The sequence below is a fragment of the Carassius carassius genome, chromosome 8 (genome assembly GCF_963082965.1).
Source record: "Carassius carassius chromosome 8, fCarCar2.1, whole genome shotgun sequence".
NCBI classification, from domain to species: Eukaryota; Metazoa; Chordata; class Actinopteri; order Cypriniformes; family Cyprinidae; genus Carassius; species Carassius carassius.
In genome coordinates this window covers 3,369,866-3,394,865 of record NC_081762.1, presented here as the reverse complement: position 1 = coordinate 3,394,865, position 25,000 = coordinate 3,369,866, and the positions used below count along the sequence as shown (strand labels likewise).

The following is a 25,000-nucleotide window of genomic DNA, read 5'->3' as shown; positions in this document are numbered from 1 at the left end:
TGCGTGCGTGTGTGTGTGTGGTGTGTGAGCGTGCGGTGGAGTGTGGAGTGTGTCCTGCTGAGGGAGTCCGAGGTGTTTGTAAAGGTTTTTGTCAGGAGCGGGGCCGGATGTGAAGGCTTTGTATTGTAGGAAAGAGCTGCACCCCTCCCTTCCCAGCAGCCTCTGTGTCTGGCGCTCTCTGAGCAGCTCATCTAGTGTCTGCGTCTGACTGAGTGTGCTGTAATTCAACCAGCACACATAGTCAGGTGACGTCCAGTTATCATCTCTCAAAATAATACACCCTTTCAGACTTTATAAAAAAAAAAAATTTATTTCAGCTAGATGCCAAGACAAAATGTCTCATTTTTAGTACCTGAACTACTAAAATAACAGGACCATCCTATACGCACCAGTTATTTTATTTTATTTTAAATTATTTTATATTATAAAATGAAATATAAAATATTAAGAAAAGTATTATTAATTATGCTTAAGAAACACTGACTTAAAATATTCACAGTTTACAGAAACAGTATGTGTGTGTGTGTGTGTGTGTGTGTGTGTAGAAATAGTAAGAGTAGTATGTTAGTATGCCTTTCTGAACAGAATCAAGCAGTAGGGATCTTATTTCGGATGAAAATGTTCTCAGACGTCCTGTTTCGAGACACTCCTGTGTGTTTGTTCTTCAGTGCTGCTGTCAGATGCTCCGAGATCTTGTGAGGATCCTGGACGAGATGCTTCAGAAGATCTCCTGCTGATAAAGCCAATGATTGGATTCAGTCCCACATACACAACACGATCTTACAGAAGCCATGCTTTGACTGACATATAATGATGCTGCCTTTTAAGGTTTTCAGTTTGGGCCAAATACTAAAACAACATCCATACATGAAAGCATCGCACATCTCAGAATGTGTTTAATTACTCCACAAATGAGCTTTTATTCATCTGTAATCCAGTGTCTGTTTAAAATTCAGTATTAGTGTGCTTTTACTGCATACTATTCATTATACATGTATTTATTATGTATTTAATTAAACTTTTATATAAGATTTTTTTTACGTATTATATTTCAAGTTGTAAATTAGTATAAAATTGCTTTGCAGCATTATCAGATGGCGGATGATGAAATATAAATGTTATAATTATATTTTATTTAATAGCAAATAGTATTAACATCACCATGATTAAATATCAAAGTTAATATTATTTAAATTCTGTTGATATTATTATTAATACTTATTTCAATATCAGGATTGATGTATTAGTATAAATTTGTAATAATAATTACTTTAGCAGCATCATTTTAATTGAACTTTTGTATTTTTATTTTTATATAATCCGATTAATTGTAAATGTTCCTGGAGTTTTAGAAGCATGCTATACTAATAATATATGTATCAATGTATATAAATTTGTATTATATTTGCATTTACATTAATAATAATAATAATAATAACTATTATTAATTATATTATTTGTCCTTAATTTTTTTTAAAATTATAATATTAAATAAATTATTCTTAATATTAATAATAATAACAACAAAATTAATGTAATAATATATTATAATAATAATTTGCATTAATTGTAATTGTGAATTATTTAAAAAAAATAATTTAAACAGTGATGTTAAATTTAAATAGTGATACTTTTATTGTATATTATTATTATGTCTACTACTACTACTGTTATTATTATTATTATTATTATTATTATAAAAAACACTGTGGTAACTAATAATAAAAATATAGTACGGTAGAAAACAAGAACTATGTCAGCAGTCTATGTAGGCATTACACAGCAAGGCAGCTGCCTGTGTTTTGTTAGAGAGCTGTACTGTAGTGTAAAGGGATCATGCAGGGAGCAGTCTGCGATGATTGACAGTTGTGGGCGGGTTCGGTAAGCAGCCACTGTTAAAGGAAATGAGTGTGGGATTTGCATATTAATGAGGCTGCAGCGGCTCCTCCCCCTCGAGCCTCTGCCCTGGTGTTTCCTGACTGGATCGGCTCAGTCTCCTCGGTGAGGAAGAGCCCCACAGACACCATCTGTCTCCTCCTGTGATCGCCCGGGTCAGGACTCGTCTGTGTGGGTTATTGTGGTCTCTGGGTCTCATGAAGGTGTTTGAGAGCGGGGGGTGCTGGCTGACCCTCAGCACGGCCTCAGACAGACAGTCAGCCGCGCTCCTGGAGAAGAGACGCTGCAGTCCTTTCCCTGTGTGCTGGGCCGCAGGTACACGTCTGTGTGTTTGCTGTTGTGTTGTGTAGTGCTGCGCAGTGTTAGCGTTTGTAGTGGCATTCTATCAGTCGTGTTATGAAAGCAAGTGTTCTTGCTTTCTACATCTCTAAGAGAAAAAACACAGGCTTTATTTTATTATTTTTGTTTTTTATTTTAATATTCCATAAAGTTTAATTTTTTTTATTTTGTTGATATAGTTTTTTTTATTGTATATTTTATTTTGCTTTATCTTGGTTTTTAATTTTTGTTTAGTTTTTTCTTTTTGTTTGTTTGTATTTGTTTAATCTTGTTTTCAATACATTTTTATCTACTTTCTATTTATTTAAATTTTTGTATTTCATTTAGAATTATCATGATTTTTATTTTATTTATTTTATTTTGATGTGTTTTGTATTTGTTTATTCTATTTTTGTTTGTAACATGCATTTCTGTTATTTTTGTTTTATTTTTAAATGTTAATATTCTGTCCCGTTTTATTTTTTTTTATTAAGTTTTTAATCTTTTTTTATTTAATTTTATTTTATTTTATTTTACTGGGCTGTCAACATTAATTAGCAACACTCTGTGACATGCACACTAAAAACATAACATAATTTACAATATTTTATCTTACAAAGAGGAATCATACAACACTATAAAGGAATTCAGTATGATTTTTTGCCTTATTTTTGTTGAGGAGATTTCATTTGTGTGTGTGTGTGTGTCCGTGTGTGTTCAGCACCTGCTCTTGATGCAGTTAAACACTCATTCAGTCTTAATCTGATTGACTCTTGTGTGACTGACAGGGTTAACCGTCTCCACAACTCTGTGTGTGTGTGTGTGTGTGTGTGTTTGTGTGTGTGTGTTTGTGTGTGTGTTCACTGTTTTAACGTGTGTTCATCCAGGGAATCATGAAGAGAGAATATTTGATTTGAAAATGAAAAATGTCTATTAATTATAATTGGTAGATTCGGTTTAGCTGCTTCAGTTCCTGGTTAAATTAATTGCAAGTCAACATTTCATCTTTCAGCCGCGGCTCGTTACAGTGAACACATCCAATAATCCTGCAGCAAACTTGTTCATTATATTCTAGAAATTCATTCACTCAGAACACAGTTTCAGAGACTTGTGTTTCTCTGGATGGATGCAGATGGTTGTAGGGCTGCAATAAATGATTATTTTATTAATCGAATAGTTGGCGATTATTTTTTCGATCCCTCTTATCCTGTTTCTTCCCTTCTTATCATGTCTCTTCTTTTTTTGCTCTTATCATCTCATCTCTTCTCCTTCTCTTGTTCTCTTCTCTCATCTTGTGCATCTCATTCTCTTCTTTGCTCATCTTTTTCTCATCTCTTTTCTTTGTTTTTCTCATCTGATGTCATCTTTTTTAGTTCTTTTCTTCACTTCTTGTTGCAGTATCTTCTATATTGCTCTATTTGCCCTCTTTTCTCCTCTTTTGGTCTCATCAGCATATTTTCCTAATTTTTTGGGTCACTGTGTCCCTGAACATGAAGTCGGCTGTAGGTCCATTGGCTCCACTGCTGGTGCATGCTGGGATATCTGTGTGTTTATGAGCCCATCATCTCTGTTCCACTGGATGGTTTCTTCAGCGTCGGTTCCTCGTGTTCTCCGTCTGCTCAGACTCGTCTCATGCTGTCAGGAATGACTCATGACTTCTAGATGATGAAAACTCAGTGAAACCTCCGCGCGATCGCCTGAGATGACTCATTTTGGCAGGGCAGATGGAGTTGATGTGGTCGCTGGCCTGTGGAGCAGTTGAATTAGACTGAACTCTGACATTAAAGATTGTGAAATCGTTATTCAGATTCAGCTGCAGTCACAGCAGCTCTCAGTGTGAAGAGATTTCCTTCAGCGTTGCCCATTTTTTATTCACAGTGACATGGCTGCTTCTGTGCTGCTTTCTCTTGTCTTGGGAAATTATTTTATCATCTGTATTATGAGAAATTAAAATTGCCCAGAAAAGACTGTTTACTCATCAATAGTCACTCTTAAGTGAAATTATTATTTTTATCTGGTAAAATGAATTGCACCAGGTTAAACATTTAGCATTTATTCATTTATCAGAAGTGGCTTACAAATGAGGAAACCCACAAGCAATTTGTTGTAAAATCAATATTCATAACATACAATGCCAAATTTAAAGCATGAACCTGATTAACACTAGAGCTGAAACAACGAATCGATTTAATCGATTAAAATCGATTATTAAAATAGTTCTCAATTAATTTAGTCATCGATTCGTTGCTAAATAACTTTTATTTGCCATAAGCAGCTCATTTCGTGCATATTTCAAATCTGCGGTGACCAAAGTGTGGCAGTAATGAGCCACCGGAGGTTTTACTCAGCCAGTACAACAGGAGAAGTAGCGAATAGCCAATAGCTGGCCTCGTTTTATGTCACGTGCTTCCCGAACAGCGTCTCTGCAGCATTCAGCGTGATGTGGGAGACTGGGAGTACTTTACTTTGAGCCTTCAAAAAAGAAGAGTAACCTGTAAACTCTGCACTACTGCACTGTTTAAGGGGAGGTTCACATATCGCGTCTTTTGCGCGCTCAAGTTCGTTATTTCCAACACCGCACCGCATCGAGTTAAAAACATTTCAACTTTTCAGAATGCCCCAAGCGCACCGCGGGTCATGTGACAAGAACTAACCAATCAGCTTCATCCTTTCCCGTAACAACGTTAAAAGCTCAGTCAAGATGAAAGGAACAGCTGATCATAGTTGTATATGGATTTCCATTTTGAAATAAATTTAGTAGCAGAGCTACTGCAAGCGATTTTTTAGAGCTGCAAATCCATTTATCCTTTGCTGAAATTTCCGCGTCTTCTTGGAGAGAGCACGTCATGGTTGCTTAGCAAAGGCAGACGCCTCAGGGGCGCAACTGCACGAGCGCTTTGGAAAGAAGGAGAAAGCGGTGCGCCTAGCGTTTTCCACGCGTTTTTAGGCGCGATATGTGAACGGCCCCTAAGACTTTTATTTGTGCAGATTCTCCAGTACAATGTTGTTTGCAAATGTTTACCCGTAAAAGCTGATAACATTGCTTTTTAACAGTTAACATTTAAAGCTTTACAAACATGTTCTGTGATCAGTTTGTTGTTTACCAGTTCATAATTCAGTCGTGCAGCCTAATTATGACTGAATGAGAGAGGTAAATGTTTAAAGATATTTGAAATGCACTTTTTTTTTCTAAGTATTCACTTTTTCACACAGCAGGTTTTTTGTGTGTGTCCAATTTTTTTTTCTGGACAACCTTCTGATGGATTTTACTTTAAATTGTGAGTTCCATTCAGGTTTCAGGCCATTGGCACTTTTTTTCGAAGGATTGTTTACAATTTCACAGCATAAGCTATAAAGCTGTTTCACAGTAAATAATAAAATACAATGCACTGCAATCTTATTCTGTTTTATCCTTATTCTTCATGAAAATATGTTCTGAAAGATTCCTTAATAAGCTTTGTTCGGGATGTTAAACTACTTTAGGAGCCCTAAGGACTGCCATGGTGAAAACATTATTTGAAATCTTCTTGTGAAATTTGCTAGAGTATGGGTCAGTGTTTTGATTGCAGAAGAGTTCGACAAAGGATTACTAACACAATAAAACAACTCCAGGTATATTTTTGATGAGGATATGACAGTGCTAAATGGTTAAAATCTCTTAAAAATCTATGCTGAAGGATAAAGACCATTTATTAATAATTTACTTGGGGAAAAAATGGAAAAAACTAAAATATAAGTACATAAACCGATTAATCGTAAAAATAATCGACAGATTAATCGATTATCAAAATAATCGTTAGTTGCAGCCCTAATTAACACACAGACTTGAACTGCAGTGCAGAAAATGCATTGAAATGCACAGATTCCTTTCAATTATTTTGTATTTATTATTGTTAAATGTAATTTTATTTAATATTAAAAACAAATAATAAAAAAAATCATTTAAAATATAAGAAAGCAATAAGCAAAAATAATGATAAGATAAATGTAATGCATACATTTTTTATTTATCTATTTTTATACATTTATTTAATTTAAATTATATATATTATATTATATATATTATTATATATAATTTTTTTTTTTTAATAGGACTTTTAGTAATGGCCTTCTGTGGTTATAGATTAGTTAAGTAAGTTTATTAAATGCATTTTGTTGACTGTAAATGAAATCGATAAATCAAATTTAAAAAGTATCCATTTGTTTTTATTAGGGTTAAAATGCAATGTTCATCTCATACACAACTCATTTGTAAATCACGTCTCATGTGTCTCATCTTTTCTCATGTTGTTTACTTCAGTGTGTAGAGCGTTCCAATTCACTCAGAAGGTTCCTTTTCAGTCAGGATGCTGCCTGTGTAGACAGCATACAGCAAACAAGCTCACTAGGTTCTGAAGCAGAGCCTGTAAGTCTCTTTGTCCTAGCTTTAGTACAGTATTTGCTGTGTTAATGTCATAGGGGTGTGTCCTGTCGTAAGCCACGCCCCCACACACCTGGACTGCAGGTGAGTCACTGTATGTCAGAGGAAGAGGCTCGGCCGTGTGTGTGTGTGGTGTCAGATATTCCAGAGCTGTAACAGACACAGACGTGTGTCAGGATTTCACGTCTCTCCTCATGTTCCTCGACAGAGATGGACGTCTGTCGTATGAGTCTGCTGTGCTACACACAGGTAGTCCACGAGCCGCTCTGATGCTTATAGCTTATGATTTGGCTTCAGATAGACGGCTGTTTACACTGCTGATCCAACATTTGAGGCTTTTTTTGGAAGAAATTAATACTTTCATATTCAGAAAGGCTGCATTCAATTGATCAAAAGTGACATTTATAATGTTACAAAAGATTATTATTTCAAATAAATGCTGCTCTTTTCAATTTTTTCTGTCTCATCAAAGAATTCTGAAAATAAAATATTTCAAGTTTTACACAAAAATATATGAAGCAGCACAACTGTTTTCAACACTGATGATAATCAGAAATGTTTCTTGAGCAGTAACTCATCATATTATACTGATTTCTGAAGGTCATGTGACTCTGAAGACTGAAGGAAGGATGCTGAAAATACAGCTTTGATCACCGGAGTATATTACAGTTTAACATATATTCACATAGAAAACAATTATTTTAAATTGCAATAATATTTCACATTTTTACTGTATTTTTGATCAAATAAATGCACCTTGGTGAGCATAAGAGATATTTAAAAGTCTTACCAACCTTAAACTATTTATGGTCGTGTAAATGTTGTTTTTTTTAATGTTAAAATGCTTTCTCATTGTGTTGAGAGTCACTATGAGTCAGTCATTCATAGTTTGACTTGCTAAAGAGTCTAGCACTGGGATGGGTTGAAAACATGTCATCTTCAGGTTCACTAGTGATGTGCGTCTGAACAGTGGTGGTCTTCAGAAAGCTGTGATCTCTGGCGTGGACTTTAACTCTTAACATGAGGTCACTACAGGATGCTCAACTTGTAGTAAGAGTTTAGTAAGATACTTTGGCATCTGAACGCGTCTTGTGGATGACTTCTGACTTTGAGTGTTTTAGTTGGGAGATGTTTTGATGTTTGTTGATGATGTGTGAGGCAGACAGACTGCGGTGTGTGTGTGTGTGTGTGTGTCATACGTGACTCTTAGGGTGTAACAGCTCATGCACTAACACTTTGATGTGTGTGTGTGTATGTCTTTCAAGAACACGTCTGGCTCATATTTGTAAAGTGCTTTGTGATGTACTTTCAAAGGCGCTATTTAAAATAAAGATTATTATTATTATTTACTCCCAAAACCATTATGACAACCATTATTGCTTTATTGCACTGTGACTGTATTTTCATGCAGTTCTCATTACTGTAATGTGTCCCGATGTTTTGTGATTCATGTTTCTTACTGATGATTCTCATTAATTTCTCATTACTCTAACACTGTTTTGAACAGTAATGAGGCATTGATTGTTAAAAAAGCCATACAAATAAATCCAGTACACCAAATCATTTTAATCTATTTATTTAATAATTAATAATCATCTGTATGTTGAGTGTGTGTGTGTGTGTGTGTGAAAGGACTCCTGGTTTGTCTTTTATTAGATTAGCTTTGTATTTAACTGAAAACGGGAAACACACACTGAGTTGTGTAACTGTGTGTATTTGTTCTTGCACGTTTGTTTATCTGTGTGTCGGGTGTGTCTCATTTGTGATGGTGATAAGCGGCAGATAAGTGGACGTCTGGGATTGTAGGAATGCTGCTGATGGGAATGTCCCGTTATTCGCCTCATAACTGCTCAAATTTCAGTCCTTCCCAGCATGCATCTGGAGTGTGCTGTGGAGTTTAATGTGTGCCCAGAGTCAAGTTAACCAGCTTAACGAACCCATAACTCTCCACCAGTTTAGTCAAGATGGTTTACTAACCCTTCTACAGCTGGTAACCCTGCTGGTCAACCACCAAAACCAGCTTTAATCTTCAGTCTGGTGTGTGAGAGCATGAATGATCCTGGTCTGTTACTCCATGGTTTGGTTTTCGTTGGTGTTTCATCTGCTCTTCATTTCAGGAGGAAATTGAATGCACAGTTCACGCTTCGCTATATTTCACCGTCTGGATCTCCAGCTGCTTCACACACTAAGACCGAGCGAGAAATGTCTTCAGATTCAATCAGACGTTTCAATGTTTATTTTGTTTTAATTAATGGTTTTAGTTTTAGTTTACAATAATAACCCTGATTTGTAGGGCTAAGTTTGTGTGATTTTATATATCAGTATAAAATATAATAATAATAATAATAATAATAATAATAGTAGTAGTAAAAATAATAATACTAGTTGTAATAATAATATTAATAATAATAATAATAATAATAATAATAAAATATATAATACATTTATTTTTGGTGTTGTAATTGTATTTATATTATTATTACGATTTACTATTTAGTTATATCAGCATAAATATTGAACAAAATAAGAAGAAATCTTACAAATATTTCACTGTAAAATATGATAAATAATTATGTTACATTGTTACTTTTTTATATTTTAGGAAAAACAATATAATCAAATATTACTTTATATTACAATAATTATATTTATCACTGTCATCAAGTTTTTATTTTCGCATCTTAATGCATTAGTTTTGTTCACACGATGCACTTTATTAATTGACTTGAATTGCAGCCTGTGTGATTTGATGCTAACTCTATTAATCATGCAGAATGATAACCAGTTTCCCGTCGTCTTGTTTGTGTCCAGACTATGACAGACACCTAGCGCACAGTAAAGGCATGGCGACAGCTTACCTGGAGCCCAACTCCAACCACACCCTGGGCGGCGGGGCCAAGGCTCGTCTCAGCGCGGGGACAGAGCGGGCCCCCGGGGCCCCGGACAGAGTCCTGAAGGTCTTCCATCACTTTGAGAACAACAGCGAGCAGAGCACATGGTCCAGCAACATCCGGCACGGAGACGCCACCGACGTCAGGGTGAGAGAAGTTCTGTGCAGTGTCCTGATGTTGTGTATTGATATCTATGGTTCTTAGAAACTCTGATTTTCATGCTAACAGAACCCGTATCTGAGGGTCTCACATGGTTTTCAGATGGTCCAGGCTGTCCTTTTATAGTCTTTAGCTTGTCTGAGCTGATCTGAGCGGGTCTGGACTGTTGTGATGGTTTCCCATTGATCATTTTCATTCGTTTCAAGTGAAGTGAAGTGACATACAGCCAAATATGGTGACCCAGAATCCTCATTACTCATTATAATTCCAATTCTGTACTTATATATTCTATTCTATTCTGTTTTATGTAAATAAAACATACAATTTAATCAGTTATAAACTATTTATATTGCAGTGTATATACATTTTAAGTTGAAAAAATATTTGTTTATAAATTAATTAATTTATCATATAATATTTTAAGATATGATAATATTCTATCATATCATTATAAACATTGTATAATTTTTTCGGGTTTTTTATTTATTTTTTATTTTTATTTTTTTGTGTAACCAGTATGTTTTCCAAGAAATTCTATTAAAACTGGTTCCTGGTGGTTTCTAAGTGGTTTGAGTTTGTTGTATTTAGTCATAAGCTGATCTGAGCTGGTCTAAATTTTAGTTATATATTGTTTGATTTTTGTTTTTAATAAATATAAATATATTTTTTTAAATAACACAAATAAGCTGTATTGATCAGTGTCTGTGTTAAGTGATTGTTTCACAGGAAGGATAATCATGCTGTTGCTCTTGATCGGATGCTCTCTGGTGATTTCTCACGTTACACTCTGACCTCTGAGGCCTTTATAACCGACCACTCTGTCTGGACACAAAACTGTCTTCATGCATGATCATTTTTTCTGCATGATAATTCTGTGCATTTTAAGGCAGTACGCTACAGGCAAAAGCACTGGGAAGTTTTGAGATCATAGGCTATTTTGCTTTCATAATACATACTTATTTCAGACTAGTGGACAGAAAACATCCAAGTGCTCCCGGTGTTTATTTTATTGCACTTGATCTATTTGCATCTGTAGATTTTAATCAGTTTACATATCTTTAATGTTAAAATCTCCACTTTAGTGACACTTACGTAAACCAAACTTTTACAGTATATAACAATATACAATATAAAAAGTATTAAATAAAGAAATCACCGTATTATTGCAATAAATAAATATAGAATAAAACAGTTTTACCTTTAAAGGTTCGCATACCATTTGCCAGATTTTACAACATTTTATTCTTAAAAAAACATGGTGAAAATTTTATTTTTCTGTCTGTTGGCAGTATTTTCTGATATATGCCATGATAACAAGAGAGATCCATAATCACTTCTGACTCTAATATGTCAACAAAATAAATAGATTTTGTCCAATCTTTTTATTCCTGTTCTAGAAATGCATGCAAATGAGTGCATATTTAATTAGATCATGCATAATTTGCATCTTTAAAATGTCTTGCTTCTATAATGTCTTCAGACTAGTGAAATAAAAAATACACTATGTGTTTATTTTATTGCATTTATCTATTTGCATCTGTAGATTTTAATAGCTATACAGTACATATCTTTAATGTTTAAATCAACTTTAGTTGCACTTGCAAACACCAACATTAACAGTTTTATCTCTGCAAAGGAGAAGTGCTAACTAACACAGATTTAGACAGATCTCAATATTTGAGAGAAATTGGCCTTTTATGTACATAGAAAAAGGTCCAAATCAAACAGAACTGAAGCTCAGAAACTGTTCGGCTGCTTTAATGGCAGCAGAAGTGGGTTTTTCTAATGCAGACTCGGGGTCAGTCGTGTCTCTTAGATTTCCAGCAGCAGGGATTTTCTTCCTCCTGAGCTTCATACAGACGGGCACAGATTCAAATGAGGAATCTTTGGTGGCTTGAGGAAAGTGGTCCATTCATATGACAGTGGGAGAACGAATGGAGAAACAAATGGTTTTGATTTAAAGTGTAAGTGTAATAAAACTTAAAGTGCATCAAGACTCAAAGAAGGAAATACAGAAGGAAAAACTTTTTTATATTTCCTATTAGCTGTCGTTATTTGTTAGCCACTTTGGATAAGAGCATCTGCTTAATGAATAAGTTAATATGTTAATATAAACCAAATGCATTAGCATTCAGAACTACATATAAAATAACAAGGCAGGAATGGCAACTTCTAATTGACAATTTGCATGCAAATGATTTGTGATGCTAATGATGCTGTGCTGAACAATTGCTGCTCACTCAGAAAGTAAATTAATGCTTTTTTTTTTAAATTAGTAGAAAGTAATTTTAGAGAAAAGACAGTGAATAACACTGACAGGTTGTTAACGTTTAGTTTTTTTTTATTATTTGCATGTAGTCATGATGTTTCTGATTTAAAACATATGCTTTTATTATGCTAAGAAATACAGTGCAGTGCTTTAAAATTATAAATTTTAATTGAAATGCTTTTGCAACCAGTCTCTTGAAATCAACCACATCTATGTTTCATAATTCAGGTTTAAGTTATAGTTTTTAGCTGTAAAGCATGCAAACATATCATATAGTTAAGTTAATTTGAGATGCATATCTACTCCGTAGTGATTAGCTCATTAAACTCTGCCAAACGAAGCGCTTTAATTATTCTAATGGGAGATTTGCTGTTGTTTCAGTCTCAGATTAACCAGCCGATAGCAAACAGCTTTTCATCCATCTTAACTCGTCTTTGCTCACATCCTCTAGATATATACAGGCTTTAATAGTCAATTACAAAATGCATGTTCATTTCAATTTCATGCACTGAAAAAACGTCAATTTTTCCCTCATAAATTGCAAGTAAATTTCAAAATTATTTACAAGAAATAGCAAGTAACAGTAAACAATGAAAACAATTTGTATTTTCTTGTAAAACATGCATACACTTACAAAATTATTAGTTTGCTGGTACATTTTCATTTTGTATTACTATTTCTTTAAACACATGTCAATGAAATCTGAAGTACTGCAGTTGAGTTGATGTTTACGGCTCATGAGTCTCTTTTTCTGGTACATGATTGATTTTGAAGGCCTAGATCTTACAGAAAGTACACGTAAATGCTGGAAAAGCGCTCCCAGTGCTAGCGGGGAATCCGGCTCTGTTATTCCTGCACACCACGGGTTTGCCAAACCAACAGTGGTAATCTGAAGGCCACGTGTAGGCAACGGTTCCAGCTCTGTTTATATGTTGTGTCCTGCTGTTAAAGCCCAACGCTGAACTGCCCTGACAGTCCTTTTAGCCTGAAAATGGGCCACAGACGGAGCCCTGGGGGACCCCGGTCTGAACGTGCCATCATAAATATGCAGTGTTTTGGCTGGAGTGCCAGCGTGAGTTTTTAGACGTGATGAAATGCGTGATCTAGTCTGTGAAGAGCACTGTAGAGTCTTAACTGTCCGGGGTGCCAGACCAGCGTCTGAAGCTGAGAGAGAGATGCGAGACGCTGTCTGGGTGTGTTAGTGTTTCTCTCTCTCTCTCTCTTTTTAAGTTAGTTAAGACTGCACAAAGGCATCAGAAGTTATGATAGTTTTATTTTACTTTTGTTTTTTCTGCTGGTGTTACATACTGTGAGGTTGTTTTCACACTGATCCAACGTTTCATTGGTTATCCTTCCAGGTTCAAAGTGGTACAAAATAATAGTAATAATAAATAAATAAAAAGGAAAATAAATAAATAAATAAATGAGATGAAGTGCCTCTCATTTGTAAAGTATATCAGTAAGTGTTTGTTTTAATTTTAGTTAAAACATAATTTTGTCATTTTGTTATGTTGAGTATCTTTCATGGGTTAGTTTTTTTGTATTTATTTATATTTATATATACATATTTATGTAGTTTTATAAACTATATTTTTTATATCTTTAATTTATTTTTATGTAAGTTGTTTTTAACTTAGTTGCCAAGGTTTTCACTTTTATTTTGTTTTATTTTTTTATTTTTATTTATTTTTTATTTATATGTAAGATTTGCATTTCATTTTACTTCAGCTTTGTCTTGAATGGCTGGAAATGATTTTTAATAGTTTTAATTTCAGTTAACAACAGCAGTCATAACATTTCAGTAAAATTTTATGAAATAAAAAAAAATGTAATTGTAATAAATGTTCCATTTTAATTTTAAATTACATTTATTTATATTTTATGTGTTGTATTTATATATCTATTCAGTTAAATTTTGTGATCTATACCATGGCCTTATAAAATAAACAAAATATATGAATTTACAGTAAAAATGATTGATAACTAAAATGAGAGTTGATGTAATCCATTTAGTGTGTAACCAGAATGACATTCAAACACATTGCCAGAATCCCTCCGTGTGTGTGTGTGTGTGTGTGTGCGTGTTTCCTCAGAGCCCCCCCAAAGCATCCCCTCAGCAGCAGTGATGTCATCTGGGCCTGTGCCATATCTGGGACAGTGGCATGGTGCAATCTTTATTCTAAAATATGCCAAATATGCAATTACTCTGTGATGAAAACTGGACAGGAATAAAACAGGAAATTACATCTCAGAGAACTCTCACATTAACATCATTTATTGAACTTATTTTATGACAACTAATTAAAAAGTTATTCATTATTCAGAAACGTTTGCGGTTTGTTTGCGGTAATGTATCATCTGCTCTCCAAGGCTGCATTTATTTGATCAGAAATACAGTAAAATTGTAAAATATTATTACAATTAAAATACCTGTTTTTAATTTAAATATATCATAAAAATGTAATTTATTCCTGTGATGTGCAGCTGTATTTTTAGCATCATTACTCCAGTATTCAGTGTCACATGATCTCCAAAAATCATTCTAAAATGCTGATTGGAAAACAGTTGTGACTTATAAATGTAATTTTCCAGGATTCTTTGATGAATCGAAAGTTCAAAAGAACAGCATTTATTTGAAATAGAAATCTTTTGGAACTTTAGAACCTTTTAAAGTTTTATAACCTTTACTGTCAGTTTTGATCAATTCCATGCATACTTGTTGAATAAAAGTGATGATTTCTTTAAAGAGAAATCTCACTGGCCCCGGTCTCTTGATCAGTAGTGTGTGTGTGAGTGTGTAGCACAGTATATGCAGTAAATGCAGCACTGCAGTTCTAGTGTGTAACGGGAATATTTGGTCTCATGAAGGTTGAGCTGGATCCAGGTTGGCTCCATTACACTCTCTAATCATCGAATAACAGCCGCAGGATTTTTATGCTTCTTTAAATCAGTTTATATATTGCAGTATGCCGTACATTGTGGGATTTTTATGAGCTTGAACTGTGTTTTGTGTCTCTAGGGAATCATTCAGAAGATCGTGGACAATCACAAGGTCAAACACGTGGCTTGTTTCGGTCTGCGTCTCACTCACGTACTGTCGGGCGACATCCACTGGCTCCACCCGGATCTGGGCGTGTCCCACGTGAGGGAGAGATACGAGCAGAACCGCCCACAGGACGAATGGAGGTAAATCATCCACACACGTTTCACACGCTATCAACATTCACACACACAGGAGGAGATATAATACTGTGTCTAATAAACACCACTTTGACAGGCTCTGGTCCATTAAGCTCTAAAACATTACTTAACCATGAATTTAAAAATAGTTTTATTTTAGTATTTTAGATTTTTTGTGAAATTATAATATTTGTATTTATTTAATTTTTTATATTTTGAGTATGTTTATATTATAGTTTAATCTTAGTAATTTCGTAATGTGTTATTGTAATTTGTATTAGTTTTTGTAGTATTTTTTTATCTTTTAATAATAATTTATTTCTCTTTCAGTTTGGAATTTTTTCTCATTTAGTTTTTTTATGTTTAACTTTTAGAGTAATGTATCATTAGTCATTATTAAATGACTAATTAACAATGAGCAATACATTTCTTACAATATTTATTAATCTTTGTTAATCTAACTTAATAAAAATATAACTGTTTTCTTTTAGTTCAAGTTAGCTGGGGCCCATTAAATAATATGAACTAAAAAAAAATATTTTAATATTATATTATTAAATGTTGAAGTTAATATTTTTAAGATTAATAAAAAAGAATAATAATTTAAGTTTTAGTAATATAATCATTTGCTTTTGTCTTGTTTTTTTATTTTAATTTGAGCTTGAAAACTTTAATATGATTTTTAAAACAATTTTCAATAACAACACTGTAACAGAGATGACACAATTTTCTCTTTATTGAAGTTCTAGCAACCCTTTATTATAACGATTGTCAGTTTATAAATAATATTTTTACATCCCAATTTTCTATACATGCAGTAAAATGTAATTCTTTGAAAAAGGAAATGAACTCAGGTTTTTAAATTTTCTTTGCATTACATAGTTTTGATTTTGATCCATGCTGAATAATAATAAAAAAGTATAGACCAGCCTAAACTGGTTTCCTGGTCTTAGCTGGATCAGCTGGTCATGTTTGGAGTATGTGATCATTTACTTGTGTCTTGTTGTTTAAGGAATGAAAGGGCTTCATGTGAATGACAAGCATCACATGGTTTTGTAGGGACAGGAGGCGATGCTCTTGTGATTGCATGAATGCACCAGGAGGAGTATTTGAATTCATCGACCTCTAAATTAATGTTCCTTCTGCTAGGCTTGACTTTGTCCATGTCCATGTGTGTTTGTCTTATTTTATCAGAGTCTGTGAGTTATTCCCGCACAGATGGTATTTTTATGTCACCTCGTCTCTACCCACAATGCAGCAGGGGAGCCGTCAGGGAAGCATCTGTGTGTCCATTCACCGCCACTCATTCAGTCTCAGCAGCTTTTGTTCTGTCACTCACAGCTCAGAGTAATTTAAAATCCCGCCTTTTACTGCCCCGTACACAAGCTGCTGTTTGACGGGACCGTTTTATGTCAGAAACACTTGATTATCTCAAACTCTTGTAGCTTTTGAGAGATCTGTTCTGATTACTTTTACTTACTTTTGGTGGTTTTCTGCATCCTGAAGCCCAGACCAGCATAAAACCTTCAGTCTGGCTCTTGACAGATACATAATGGTTTGCTTTGCAGCGTGTTCTGGTCAAGAATGGCCCGTTTATGAAGGAAGAATCATCTGACAGATATAAAACGTGACTTTTTTTTAGGGCTGGATTCATCTGAAACACTTAATGCATCAATGCACAATAGTCTTTGCTAATGAGAAACTAAGAAACTTGTGTATAATGTGTGTGACTTTCAGAGTTTATTCAAAAATATTGCTTTTTTTATTGAACTTATCCCATAAATGTCATAAACGTCAAAAACCAGATCCAGTGGTTTTAGCAGCCTTTGTAACTTTTTAATCTTTTTCTAATTTTTCTGATAGATTTACACTTTTAGTGCACACTACTATTCAAAAAATGTTGTCAGTGCGACTTATTCTCTTTTTTAAAGAAATTAATACTTTTACTCTGCAAGGCTGCATTAAAATGATCAAAAGTGACAGTAAATAGTACATTAATGATGTTACTAAATATTTATATTTTAAATAAATTCTATTCTTTTGAGCTTTTTATTCATCAAAGAATCCTGAAAAATAAAATGTATCACGGTTCCACAAAAATATTAAACAGCACAACTGTTTTCAACATTGATGATAATCAGAAATGTTTCTTGAGCAGCAAACCAGTGTATTATCATGATTTCTGAAGACACTGAAGACTGGAGTAACTTTCTTTTCTGAATATTCACATAGAAAATCGCAATAATGTTGCACTATTTAACTGTATTTCTGATCAAATAAATTCACCCTTATTGAGCAGATGAGACTTCCTTCAAAAACATAAAACATCATCATTCCTGAATAATCAGCTTTTCTTCTTACACTGCTTTCTTCTCTCTCTTCAGAGCTCATGTGAATCATTGGGAAACCCCAGTCAGATTCCTTCCCAACAATCAAACTAATTTCATTCTGACATTAGTACAGAGAGTGATGTGTGCTCTTGGTTGGTCTGATGTGAGTTTTTGTGAATCTCAGAGGCTGTGATCAGATAAGGCTGTTTGTTTCGTTTGTCTGAGGATGAAGCGTCCCACTCTCAGAGCTGATGTCATTCTTTAGGAGCTCTAATAACGGTTCTTGTGCTCAGCGTTTGTGCTGTAAGGCAGATGAGCTCATGTTTAGATGAAGCTGGAAGAGGATCTAGTTCTTTCGCTGTAGGCAGACGAGTCTCGCTGCTTGTAGTTTCTCTAGAGAGAAACATGACTGATCGTGTCCCAGCTACAACCAATCATCTGCTCACAAAATGACCTCATTATTAGGCCAGCAGAACGCCTCATACGACTGGAATACCCATCATTCCCAGCGCTGCACGTCACATACAGTATATGGATGTATGTATATATAAAAATGTACATATTTTTTAAATATTGTTCAAGTGAAAACAGTTTGTAATTAAAATACATTTATATTTATTATATAAATAGATTTTCAGCTTGCTTATATTTCGTGTATATATAATACTAAGTATATAATTTTAGTAAATTAGTTTCCTGTGGCTCAGTGGTAGAGCATTGTGTAAGCAGCCCAAGGTTGTGGGTTCAATTCCCCGGGAACACATGTTAGGTAAAAACTGTTAGCCTGAATACACTAAGTCGCTTTGGATAAAAGCGTCTGCTAAATGCATTGATTTAATTTTAATTTAATTTAACAGTTCGATTTTCTGTTAAGATTTTTTGAGAGACTGTGTATGTGAAAAGCACCATAAAAATGCATTTGACAAATATATTTATATTGTGCAAAATCTCTTTAAAAAATGCATTTTACGAAATTTTATGAATAATGTATTATAATATGGGAAATGTATTAAATTGGGCATTTATATAATATGTTGGACTGTATATGTTGTACTGTTTACAACATGTATTTAGCATATATTCTACATATGTGTTGGCTAGAAAGAAATAGTTTTTTCTGTGTATAGTAGCTTCCCAACCTCAATTGTTTATTTGTTAGATATTTGGTCTAATTTGATTCTGCTTTCAGTCTACTTCTGTTTTTAGATCATTTTTTAATTTTATGAGCCTGAAAGTAAAGAACGCAGCAGAGAAAGCACTTTTCCCAGCAGAGCTGCTTTTGTAAAGGAGTGTGTGAAGTGCGCTTGAGCTCCTGCTTTCTTCACTGCTCAGGAACTGAGATTCGATCATTTCCTGAGCGAGGTCCAGGAAGTCAGGAAAAGCACTGAAGGGTCATTTCCTCTGGAGTTTCAGCTTTCAAATGAAGAAGCTGCTGAAATGATCCGAGCACACGCTGGAAAGAACAGTGACACAGACCTGACAGTGATTCATGAGTGTCCTCCTGATGCAGCAGTGATCAGCTGTGTGTGGAATCACAATGACTCCAGTATTGATTGTTTGGAGGGGTTTGGGTTATGTAGGGATCATGTGTGTGTGTGGCTTTGAGAGTGACTCACACACACACACACACACCTCTCTTTTCTTAATGTTTAATGTTCCACATTTTCTAGATTTTCTTTATTTTTCTCCTTCAGTTTTTGTCATCTTTCGTAAGCATGACAGTAACTGAACATCAGTACTGCTAATGTGTTTGATGCATGCAATACAAACAAAGCAGAGTAGAATAAATGAAAAATGAGGGCTTTTATCTCTTGTACTTTTTTAAAACATAGCAATAGTTTAACCAAATCAAATTAACAAGTAAGAAATAACATTAAAGTAAAAAAAAAAAAAGTAAATATAAAATCTGATATAACAAAATATAAAAATAAAAATAATTAAATATGATAGAATAAAGTGTTGTTGTTATTTTTATGTTTTTGTTATACCGCTATCATTTTTATCTCTTATAAAGCATCTTTGAATACCTTTAAAATAAATTAGAGTTAGTATTTTACTTTATTGTCTTGGGCTCAAAGCTGCAGAAATACAAAACAACCACCTTTCTATTCTGTTCTATTCTGTTCTGTTCTGTTCTATTCTGTTCTGTTCTATTCTGTTCTATTCTGTTCTATTCTGTTCTGTTCTGTTCTGTTCTATTCTGTTCTGTTCTATTCTGTTCTGTTCTGTTCTGTTCTGTTCTGTTCTGTTCTATTCTGTTCTGTTCTATTCTGTTCTGTTCTGTTCTATTCTGTTCTGTTCTGTTCTATTCTGTTCTATTCTGTTCTGTTCTGTTCTGTTCTATTCTATTCTATTCTATTCTATTCTATTCTGTTCTATTCTATTCTATTCTGTTCTGTTCTGTTCTGTTCTATTCTGTTCTGTTCTGTTCTGTTCTGTTCCATTCTGTTCTATTCTGTTCTGTTCTGTTCTTTTCCATTCTATTCTATTCTATCAATTGGAAATGTGCTCAGTTGTCACTAATAGCATGCAAACATCAACTAAAAATCTTAGTGGTCCTAAAACAGCTTTATTTTCTTTCAGTTCTGTGTAGTTCCTTAGTTTTTCTGTTGATTTAGTGGAGATAGATGAGGTTTCATCGTGAGCTTGACTCTGTTATCAGTGTGTGTGTGTGTGTGTGTGATGTTTAGGCACATGGTGATTTCTCCAGTCATGACTCTTTTCTTTATCATGTTTTGTCTCTCCTCCTCAGGTATGAGCTGAGGATCCGTTACCTGCCCAAGGGCTTCCTCCAACAGTTCGCTGAAGACAAACCCACTCTCAACTATTTTTATCAGCAGGTGAGTAAAGGTGCACTCGTCAGGGTGGGTGTGTGTATAGTTATTTAGCATGCACCTCTGTCCACAGCAGCTCAAATGTGTGAATGTTTCTGTTTGCAGGTGAAGAATGGCTACATGCTGGAGACGGCGGATCAAGTGGATCAGGAGATCGCGCTGAAGCTGGGGTGTCTTGAGATCAGGTGCGTTCATGCTTCATCGGACACGGTTCATCGTCCCGTCAGCAGCGAGACTGTGAGAGGATTGTGTTAATTTCTGCCGTTCTCTTTTCCAGGAGATTCTACAGAGAGATGAGAGGAAATGCTCTGGATAAAAAATCCAACTATGAACTGCTAGAGTAAGTGTTCATTGCTGACCGATATGCACTTCATGCTAAACATTATATCTAACAGAGTTTAATTGTCAAAATGGCACAGTTCAGATCTCAGGATGCCAGGATACTGACTGACAGATCACTGCTAATAAAGCTGAACTTCTCCTGGACATCATGTCCTCAGCACACACACAAACACAGAGTCACACTTCATCTCAGCGGGGACTGACACACACACACACGTGTGTGCATTAGTTCCAGGTCATCCCATCAGTCGCCTGCAGGCACACAGCAGCGCTCTGGCCCCTCAGGGGGCGGGACAGGGCAGAGAGAGCGCACCAATCACAGAGCCACTCTGATTTGAGTGACAGCTGCACAGACAGCAGCTGCAGGGAAGGACATCATCACCTGGTCACCTCTGATTTCACTAGCAGTCAAATACTATTACAGATTTTAATGTTTTTTTTTCTTCAACTGATTATAACTCTGCTCTAAACAACATATTAGGAAATTAAGATACAGAAACTGTTGGATGTATGTAACATAATTCCCATATATTTAATGTTTAATATTGATTTATAAAATGTATAAATATATAAGAAATCTTATATAATTTTCATATTGTAAACATTGCTGCATCATATTATGCTTAATTTACCAATAGTTAATAATATAATGTTATGAAGGGAAAAGTACAAAGTATATATATTATACTGTATTCAGTTATTTTAATGTCTACAAAGTTTGATTTTATTAATAGATTTCAATTTTAGTAATTTGATTTTTAATAAAATAAAGTTTTATTTATATATTTTATTTCACTTAAACTATATTTTATTTTATTTGTTGTTTAATTAACATAAAAAAATTCATTTTAATTTTAGTCACTGACAAAACCCCTGCTCTGAACAATAGAATAGTGTAGAAACTGTGTAGTGAATTTGTGTAAATCATACCAGTTTGTTTTCTTTTATTGTAATCTGTGTGGGAAAATATGATGGTAACAGGGTTTTTTCACAACCTGGCAACCAAGCCTCAAAATTGTTTGGTATAAATCATGTAAAAAATGTATAAATGTAAAGACACAATTCTAGGTTTTACTATACTACCGTTTATTTTTGTTTATTCTGTTCCCTTCAAAACATGCATAATTAATGCATATAGGAGAGGTTGGAAATGCACTACCATGACAAAGCTGAATTTTGATTTGTTTGAAGCATGTCTCTAAAAACGCAGTAGAGGATGACATGAGATAGTAATGTTTTCCACATGCATGCGAGGTTTTCATGAAGTTTGGAAAAGTTGATTCACTGGTCCACATGTCATCCAGCATGTGTTTCTAGATCAGATGAGATCAGTTCACCAGGTGGGCTGCTTCTCTGTGGAAACGTCTCGATTCAGATCCAGTTTGCTGGCCGTCTGTGAGTTTGTGATGACATCATCACAGCTGCGCTCTGATTTCTGCTCTGTTTTTCTCTGTTCGCAGAAAGGACGTTGGACTACGACGGTTCTTCCCCAAAAGTTTGTTGGAATCGGTTAAGGTGAGAGGTTGCTTTCTACTGCAGACACATCGGTTATAACATTTGTGCATTTGCCAGTATTTAGCCAGTATGTCTCTGTCTTAAATTGAAAAATTGGGATTAAAGTTGCATGAAGTCAAATAATGCAAAGATGCATATTATTATTTAATGTTATATACTTGTAAGTAATTCCTCCATGCAAATATATATATAATTAGTTTTTATTGTTTATAAGTATTTATTTTCTGTTTTCTTTTCTCTTTTTTGTAATTTAGTTATGTGCTTTTGTAATTTCTTAAAGTATTTAATATGTAGCATTTTATTATTCTTTTTTACATGGTTTGCTTTTTAATTTCCAATTTTTTGTAGCTTTGTTATGTGCTTTCGCTTTTATTATTTTTATTAAAATTATGTATAAATATTTATTCATATTTATTAATAATTTTTAGATTTTTCTATTTTCATTTTAATGTTCAATTGTTTGTAATTTTCTTATATGCTTTTGTTAATTTTTGTTAGTTTGTTTATTTTTTATATTTTTATATATTTTTTTATTTTATTACTTTAATTTGTATTTTTCTGTATAGCTTTTATTTTATTTTAAAATAATTTATATATATATATATATATATATATATGTGTGTGTGTATATATAATGTAATTGTAGTTATTTTAGTAAGTCAATCTAAACTAAAAAATTAGAAATGTTATCTTGGCAACTAGCTGCAAAATATATTTATTTTATATTATGCAAAAATATTCCTTTTTTTATATTTAATTCATTTTTTTATGGTTTTAGTTTTGGTTAGCTACAGTGCCCTGATGGTGACTCTGTTAACAATGTTAACAGACCCCCCCCCCCCCCCCCCCCCCCCCCCGAATTCTTTTGTTGTAAGATACCAGTGATTTAATGATTTCCTTTTTTATTTCAGACTGTTGGCTATACAGAATATCACAATACAGAAGTGAATCTATTTCATCTCTTTATATTGTGTCCTGACCCCGATATAGCATCCTGTCCCTAAAGAGCTAGTATAACTGTATAATCTCTGAAATGCACTCTCAAAAAAAAAAAAAAAACCTGAGACTGTGTTATGCTGAACAACCAAATGTTTTATTAACATAAATTATTATGTACATTAGTATTTAAACTAACAAAAAATACTCTGCCACAAGGAAAAAAATCCAAATAAATAAATATAATAACCTTTTTCTATTATAAACACTATTTACCCTCCAGTACACTCACGTTTATGTTGACTGCAAGATTCTAAGTTAAGGTAAAGGCTAATTGACATTCAGTTACTTGCTAACGTACTATTCTATCATCCTGGGTAACACTATCACCAGATGATACTTTTTTCCACAGTAGAATCTGCATTTGAAAGCCTGGTCAGTTACTTCTGCTAGTTTATTTGTGCGGCTCTAGTTATTTTGCCTACTTACACTCTGACTCTGCTTTATGAAAAAGCTTCTTATGTCCCTTTTCTTCTTCTTGGGTGGCATCTACAAAGTAAAAAAAGGGGCAAAAAACGGAATATTAAAATGTTTTTACTCTGGCCTTTGTATGTGGCAGAGAGACAGCCCTGGTGACTTACGGTCGGCGTCGTCAACATGCGCGCACACACACACACACACACACACACACACAGTGTGCGCAACACCCACTCGCTGCTAGTGCAAGCACAAAAGTAGTCCCGGCAAGCGCGTGTAGCCTGTCAGATACCCCGCCGCCAATCAAATTACGGCATTTCTTGTACTGTCGTCGTCATGGCCGTTATAATCGATCCAAATAGCAGTGCAAAGATCAAAATAGCAGTTCAAAGGAGCTTCCTAAATACTGGTGGGGACAAATTTGTCATCTCAAAATATTGATAGGGACTAGTACCTAGCGTCCCCGCCTAAACCTACGCCCATGTGTTAAACCCCCAAACCTCCACTGCCTCACTCTCTGTTCCCATCGGCCGGGAGCTTTATTGCTATGTTGCTCGAGAGCGGTTCATTTAGGCCTGTTATAGCATTTAATCTGTGTGCTTCCTAGAAAAAGTCCTTTTGGAGAGTTTCCAGCATCAGTGTGTGAGCAGAGCTCTTTTGATCGAGTTAGAAACAGGGTTCAGCCATCTGTCACTGAGCGCATAAATCAAATCCAGCCCTGAGTCATCATTTTAATAACTGTTTGTTTTCAATGCACAGGGAGCTTATTAAAGGGATAGTTCTCGCAAAAACATGTGAATCCTTTATGTCATTCAAAACTTGCATGATTCTTTTTGCGGGTGCATAAAAGGAAACATTTGGATGAGCTGCTGTTTTCCATGCAGTGGAACTGTAAGAAGTCTCTTCTGCTCACCAAGGCTGTATTTATTTATGCAAAAATACTGTAAAAACAGTTAAATATTTTTACAATTTTAAATAACTGTTTTCTAAGTGAATTTCTGTTCAAATGTAATTTATTTCTGTGATCAAATATGAATTTTCAGCATCATTACTGGAGTCCTTAGTGTCACATGATCTTCAGAAATCATTCTAATGTACTGATTTGTAAATGGCATTATGGCACAAAAATGATGGCAGATATATTCCATTAAAATCAATGAAGAAAAAACAGAATAGATAATAGATGAGATTAATATTCAAAATTATTATTATAATTTTTTTTTAATTGTTATTCATTAAAAAGACAGTAGTAGTTGGCTATGCCATAGTTTATTTATTTAATAATTTATTGTTGTTTTAATTGTTTAAATTATTCATCTTTTTTCATCTTTATCATCTTTTAATTATATATATATATATTTTTTTTTTTCATAATCTTTTATTGATGTCTTTGCTCATATTTATTTTAAATATTTTTTTAACAATTACAATAT

The 25,000-nt window shown here is 34.1% G+C and overlaps 1 protein-coding gene across 8 annotated transcripts in view; it reads left to right on the top strand.

Annotated features, from left to right (window-relative positions):
* The window catches only part of LOC132144988 (focal adhesion kinase 1-like), an 82,024-nt gene that overhangs the window by 28,619 nt on the left and 28,405 nt on the right, over positions 1-25,000 (top strand). For 4 of the 8 annotated variants that reach the window (XM_059555636.1, XM_059555634.1, XM_059555633.1 and 1 more), the window contains exons 1-7: positions 2,032-2,211; positions 9,446-9,672; positions 14,973-15,139; positions 20,216-20,303; positions 20,403-20,482; positions 20,575-20,637; positions 22,100-22,154. In XM_059555636.1, coding sequence (XP_059411619.1) covers positions 2,094-2,211; positions 9,446-9,672; positions 14,973-15,139; positions 20,216-20,303; positions 20,403-20,482; positions 20,575-20,637; positions 22,100-22,154 — 798 coding nt within the window. In that variant the 5' untranslated portion in view covers positions 2,032-2,093. Of the gene's footprint in view, positions 1-2,030; positions 2,212-9,445; positions 9,673-14,972; positions 15,140-20,215; positions 20,304-20,402; positions 20,483-20,574; positions 20,638-22,099; positions 22,155-25,000 lie in introns of those variants that run through there. The other 4 variants (XM_059555637.1, XM_059555635.1, XM_059555639.1 and 1 more) reach the window with 3 other exon arrangements.